Source organism: Vigna radiata, chromosome 9, assembly GCF_000741045.1.
Source record: "Vigna radiata var. radiata cultivar VC1973A chromosome 9, Vradiata_ver6, whole genome shotgun sequence".
Lineage (NCBI taxonomy): Eukaryota > Viridiplantae > Streptophyta > Magnoliopsida > Fabales > Fabaceae > Vigna > Vigna radiata.
The window spans coordinates 8436202-8443216 of NC_028359.1; the positions used below are offsets into that span (position 1 = coordinate 8436202).

General features: G+C 32.4%; 1 protein-coding gene across 1 annotated transcript; it reads left to right on the forward strand.

Moving 5' to 3' along the window:
• The first annotated feature begins 1028 nt into the window (after positions 1-1028).
• Positions 1029-2245, forward strand: LOC106773257 (patatin-like protein 3). Its single transcript, XM_014659966.1, has 5 exons — positions 1029-1208; positions 1302-1486; positions 1620-1773; positions 1860-2006; positions 2111-2245. The coding sequence occupies exons 1-5, from the start codon at positions 1029-1031 to the stop codon at positions 2243-2245; spliced, it is 801 nt and encodes a 266-aa protein (XP_014515452.1).
• Positions 2246-7015: the final 4770 nt, after the last annotated feature.

The window sequence follows — 7015 nt, forward strand, 5'->3', positions numbered from 1 at the left end:
TGTTAAAAAAGAGTTATCAAAGTATCATTCCTGACAGCATGTGACACCAAACTACACAACTTAGTTTTTCACTCCTAATATCTTGATTTAACAACTTAAACAACTCGACCTCAGGATAAACACTTCAGATTCAACCTAAAACAACACCATTCATACTCACCTTGATTTACTTTAAGAAAAACTTGGTACCAACAATATACATCTCAATGAAATCCATGAATAGCACAATTAAAACAATATAGATCTCAATGAAATCCATGAATAGTACCAACAACCTTTTATTTTTTTTTATTTTAAATTAAATTTTAAAATTCTTAAAATGCTCTTGGATTTAAAGTTAGTTTTCTTTTTTATCAGAAACATTTTTATAACTACACTTTACTAAAATGTACCAACTAAAGAACTTCTTTATGTAAATTAACACACCCCTATATATATTATAATACGTAAAAAAAATACTTCAAAATCATTCATTGTTCAAATTTATTTTATATACACAATTCACAAAATACCGTCAACAATAAATTAGTAATTTATTATATAATATAATTATTGAATATAAAATTTCCACTGACATTTAACTAAAATTCACTCACTTTCCTTTCATCCAACAATCTAAGGAAGCTATAACTTTCTACTACTTTTTTTTCATCTTTTTCCATTTTCACTACTATCCCATGTCTAAAAAATATTGGAATTATTTTATTCTCTATTCATATATGTATTTATATTCATCTATTTTTATACTCATATTCTTTTTTCATATTGTTCTGAACAATTATATATATCAATTATACTCTCTCTTTATCATGGAATAAGAAATACAATATTTTATTTTTTCTTCCTTTCTAACAAAAAGCATTAGTATGTAGGTGATATGTCAATAATGTTACACTGTTTGATAGTAAAACATCAGATCACCCCTCCCTCCAAGCTGTACCAGAAATGCAGACAGTATATGCATGCATCCTCCAAATATATCTATAAATATACACTTAGCATTTCTGCACAAAACACACACACCATTAATGGCTCATTTGGTTTTCTTTGTTTTGATCTTTGCTGGGCAACTGATTGGTGGATTCAGTGCCCAAAGGCAGCATCCGTCCAACAATGGAAAACTGATAACTATTCTGACCATTGATGGTGGTGGCATCAAGGCCATTATTCCAGCAACAATTCTTGATTACTTAGACAAGGCTCTTAAGGTTCATTATCATTGTTAATACTACGTGTGAATTTTTGAAATGGCATGAATGAATGATGTTTACGAGTAAAATTTGAATTTTGTTGAGTTGCAGGCTAAGGATCCAAAAGCTGATTTAGCAGATTACTTTGATGTGATGGGAGGAACCAGCACTGGTTCAATCACAGCAGCCATGTTAGCCACCCCAAGCTTTGATCGTCCTACTCGTCCTGCTTATACTCCTGCACAGATACTAGACTTCTACAAACTAAATGGCCCTCGTATATTCGACGAATCTAGGTATAATAATATAAATATTAGAGTTGCTCATGATGATTATTAACTCTGTCTATTTTGTCTTAATTTGTAATTAATGTATCAATAATTAGATGGAACTGTCGTAATAAAGTGAAACAACAATCTTAACATGCAGACCAGGAAACGGTCCCCTGTTCGATGGAGAGGGTTTACATGACGCAGTCAGTGATGCTTTGAAGGAAACACGAATTGGTGAAGCATTGACCAATCTCGTAATCCCAGCTTTCGATATAAAGAAACAAAAACCATATGTATTCTCAAGCTACAAGGTTATTAATTAGCAGCATATGCATATATCTCTTCATACATTAAAATCCAAACACGAATTAATATAATGTTTTTTCCTGATATGCAGGTTGAGAAGGTTCCCTACTTAAATGCCTTTCTGTCGGATATATGCGTATCCACTTCAGCTGCACCAACTCAGTTCCCACCTTACTTATTTGAGAATAATGGTGTTGAGTTCAATTTGGTTGATGGTGGTGAAGCGGCTTTGAATCCGGTAAGTTAATTTAGTAGATATAAGCTTATGATTTATCCTCCATGCATGCATATACCATATGATCTATGTATGAAGTTTAAGAATGTTATGTTCAATTTGATCAGTCTCAAATAGCAGTGAGTGAAGTGCTACAGCAGAATGAGGATCCTGAAATTCTAGTGTTGTCTTTGGGGACTGGAGCAACCAAAATTCAGGAGAGTTTTGATGCTCGTCGTAGCTGGGACATGGGCTGTTATTGATCCCAGTTTTCAAGGTCGTGCTTATACAGCAATCACTGAATACTATTTTTATTCAATCTTCTCAGGCTTTCAATCTCGCAATACCTACCTTAGAGCCCAGGTACACTTTTCTTTTCATTACAACAAAATATTAAACTAAGGAACAACTTTTTTTTTAAAACTTTTTTACAATTGTTTATGTGATAGCTTACAATTTGTCTGTGTTTTAAGTATACGGACGAATAAAACAGTGACACATAATTTATTGTCAAATAATTGTTAAAAAAAGTTATTAACATAGAATGGCTCTTATTCAACTTTATCTGCCATTTGACTCCAATACTTTTTGGACTTTGGTAAGTTACCAACTTTTATAACAATTTTTTTACAATTGATACGTTTGAATTTATTTTACAAAATATATGAAATGAACCCATCACAAATTATCACGTGTATCTTGTGAAAATGTTGTCAAAAGAAGTTGTTAAAAAAATATTTTTTATTATTGTTTATTTCATATTCATAAAGTTTTGGATAATAAGTTGATAGTAAGGGTATCATGACACACTTTTACATTCATTTAACACATAATACAAAGGTAAAATTTTCATAAAAATGTAAACTTTTGTATTTTTTCAAGAAAAAAGAGAGTAAAAAGTAGAGAAAAATGTTAAATTAATGTAAAATATTTAAGTTTTTGAAAAAAATCATTTTTGTAAGTTGATGAATGAGGCAATGAATGACAGGAATACGACTTGAATCCTGATCTCTCCAACACTTTTAATGTTACAAAAGCAAGCTTGGACGGTCTTGAAGAGACTGGAAAACAACTGTTAAAGAAAAAAACGGTGACGTTTAATTTGGATACTTTAGATTTAGAAGAAGGCGCGGAAACATATGCTGAAGCTCTTGACAGGTGAAAAAAGAAGAAGACAAAATAACCTTTTAATTTATTTAATTATTAATTATAATTTTAATGGCTAAAACCTACAGTCATCGAGGCTTTAGTTTTATATAATATATTATAATTGTATTTTGAGAGGAATGGTTTTATACTTTTGTGAAGGATTGCTGATATTTTGCATGGAGAAAGAGAACGTCGTCTGAGAAGCAAGTCTATGGAAAAAAGAGGAAGACCATTTCTTGAAACTAATCAAATTAAGAACATAAATTTTTAATGTCAATTGTATGAACATGTTGTAATATCTATATATAATAAGCTCTATAATCATGAATAATGTACCAATCATTTTCCTATTATAAATAAAATCCATTTTAGTTTTAAGAAGTTCTTTTTTTCTATTTTAGCTTTTGAAAACGCAATCACTGTCAACTAAGATGAAAATGTGCATTTTAGACCTAATTGATCACTTCAAAACTCTACCATTATACAAGATGGAGACCTCATGATCACTTTCCATTTTAAAATAAAAATAAAAATAATATTATAAATTTATGTTTAATATTACATTATAAAATCCCATGTGCTGAATTTTCAACGTTTCTCTTTAGTAGACCTCAGTCTGGTCCTAATAGACCTCAGGTCCAGTCCTTGACTAGGACCAAAAAGAAAGAAAAAATAAAAAAAAACCTTGAGTCATAGGTTTTTTAGGCATGTCTATTCTTATGTTAATCATCTACATATTTATGAAAAAAATATATATATTTTACATTAGTCAGAATTGAATCCTTAAGTTAGATAGAAAGGAGTTTAAATTTTTATAAATATAGAATGATTATTAAATAAGTATTTCTTCTAAAATATGAGTTGTATTTATAAGATTAATACAAGTTATAGGTCTATATTTTTATTGAAATAATACTTATTTAAATAATATAATAATAATAATAAATTATATATTATCATAAATAATAATTATAAAACGAAATGGTTGATATTAATTGTTATATTAATAGACGTAAGTATAGACTCTTTCATGATAAGGAGACTTGAGTCTTGTGGGATGGTGTTTTTTTAGTATTTTTGTCGATTAATCGAGTAAAAACAAGAAAAATAATATTAAAAATATTATATTATTTTTTTTTTGTCTATTATGTGTTCACTTTTCTATTATGTTACGTTAGTTTTCTACATAACTGGAACATCAATTTCTTCTACACCCCATCTGTGCACAGCATTACATGTGTTGAGGTGTGGGATCTCCGGAAACTTTGGAGAATGTGTTCCAAAGATGTTAAAATATTTATCTCTTATTCCAAAAAAAAGAACTCAAAGCCACACATAAAAAAAAGACGCTAAATATATAAAATATATTTAAAAGAAAAATTAAATTATATAATAATTTATGTAAATATAAAAACAAATTAGGGTCTTGTCACCATTAAGGTATCCATGTTGTCCATTTTCATTGATGTTGAAACTTGACTTGTAGGCCACCCTATCTTAGTACCCTTGACAATTACACCATTATTTAAAATTTTTAAAAATAAAATTGTTTGATTGCGTAGTGAGGATCTATCCCAGCTAGTAGAAACTTTTTAAAATAAATAAAATATGTGACGGGGTGAATCAACGTTTGTGTAATATAAGATATCACGCAAGGGTCAAACCAATATTGTGGGTGGTGTATTGTATGACTGTTGATTAATTATTGATTAAATGGTTCATGATAATCAGAGTTCAAATTAGTAAACTGTACAATGGTTGAAGATTATAAATATTTAAATACTTTAAGTATCACCAATAATCAAACTTACACGTAAAGCATGTTTACTAGCGGTTGAACCATGATTAAGTCTATATTAATTATAAGTTTGAGGTAAGAAGATAGGTGATAATATTTATTACGAATTGAAGATTTTACTGTGCTAACCGAACGGTCATACTACTGACTTGAACGTAGGAGTATCTTTATCAGGTAACCCTACATGACTTAGAGGAAGAGCATTAAGGACTTAGGAGAACTTTGCAACCAGGACATTGAAAGTGACATTAGGAGGTTTGGAGAAAAATGTGACGTGGAGTGTTTTGATTGTGATCACATACCCCACATTCGAAAGAATTTAGCGTCCACCGTAGGACCCGAGGATCTTGAAGAAAACCCGATGGTGACCATAAGGAACATGAACATAGAGGACTCGACCGATATGATTAAGGTGTTGCAGCAACAAATGTTAGAGATTCAACAACACTATGAAAGAGAGTTGGTGGCCTAAAAGGCTGAGAATGCGACTAGGGCTGAGAATACGATTAGAGCTAAGAATGCGACTACTCAATTGGCCATTCATCCTAACCATCCTGGAGGCTTAGATCTCTATGTAGTTCGTCCCTCCCAACTTCAAGATGTATGATAGGCCAACTAACCTTGAGCAGCACCTGAAGATGTTCGTGAATCGAATGGCATTCCACACAGTCAATGATGTCATATGGTGTAAAGCCTTTTCTTTATCACTTGAAGGAGAGGCTTTGGAATGGTTCAATTCTCTGCCACCTAACACGGTGGAGAACTTCTCAACCAACGAAAACCTATTCGGCCAACAATTCGTTGGAAGTCGAACACATGATTTGACTACTCTACCTCTAATTAGCCTTAAGCAGGATAAGGGGGGTCCCTAAAAGCCTTCATAAACCACTATTAGACGACTACTCAACGTATAAAGAATCTTCATCCTAAATTCTCCATTTAACATGTTGTAACGACCCTCAAACCTAAACCCTTTGCTGATAACCTATGTTATAGATCGTCGAAGTCGACAGAGGAGCTGAGGGAGAGGGCACCGAAGGATACAAAGGTAAAGGACATACAAGAGTTTTGAAAGAAGCAACAGGAAAAAGTTGGAGGGGAGAAGAAAGATGGGAAGAAAATGATCGATGGTGGAGAGAAATTGAGTGGTTCTCGTCCTAAAGATAAACCCCAAGGCGTCATTTCACTTAGTACACCCCCTTGAAGTCCTCTCGGTCGAAGATTCTGCAAGAGGCATGACTTGATGTATGTAGCAAAGAGAAGACCAACCCTTCCTAGGGCTGACAGAAATAAGCATTGTCTGTACTACAAAAACATAGGTCACACCACGGAGGAGTGTGTGACCCTCAAGGACAAGACCTAAGAGTTTATTCTGACAGGTCAACTAAAGAAATAAATTAAAATCGAGCGGTAGGAGAGAAGCCCTCAAAGGAGAAGCCCTCAGAGGAGAAGCCCAGAAAGAAGAGAATGTCCCCGTTATGCAGCCGAGACTAACCAGCATCACGACTCAGGGTGAAGAAGTCGCAATCGAAGTAGAAGCAGAGATCGCCTCATGTGTGGTTATTAGAGCTGTCAAAACAAGTAACCCAGCCCGGCCCATCACGGGTTGGTCACTTAGTGAGCCAACCCAACCTGACTCATTTATTAGCGAGCCAGAAAAATCTAAACCCTACTCGACCCACCACGGGTTGGTGGGTAAACGGGTTGGCTCACTAGCCCATTTAATTACAATTTTTTTTAAATAAAAAAATTACAAACTTTCTATATTCAAATTTAAACATATTTAACTCCCAAAAAATTATGTTAAACTGAAGGCAATTCAAAATAATAATAAAAAGTACAATATAATCCAAATGTCATCCAAAAAAAAACACAAAAAACATACAAATAAGTTTCTTATATAAATAATTTTTGTGTTCCTTATCCATTTACAATATTATAATCTTGAATAGATAAATGTACAATATTTTCTCTTGAATGACAACGCCGTAAATGAGAGCAAGTTCCGTGAGAGTGATTTATGAGAGCAGATGTTACTTTTTTTGTATACACAGTGAGTGAAGAAAGTGTTTTATTTTTTAGGGTT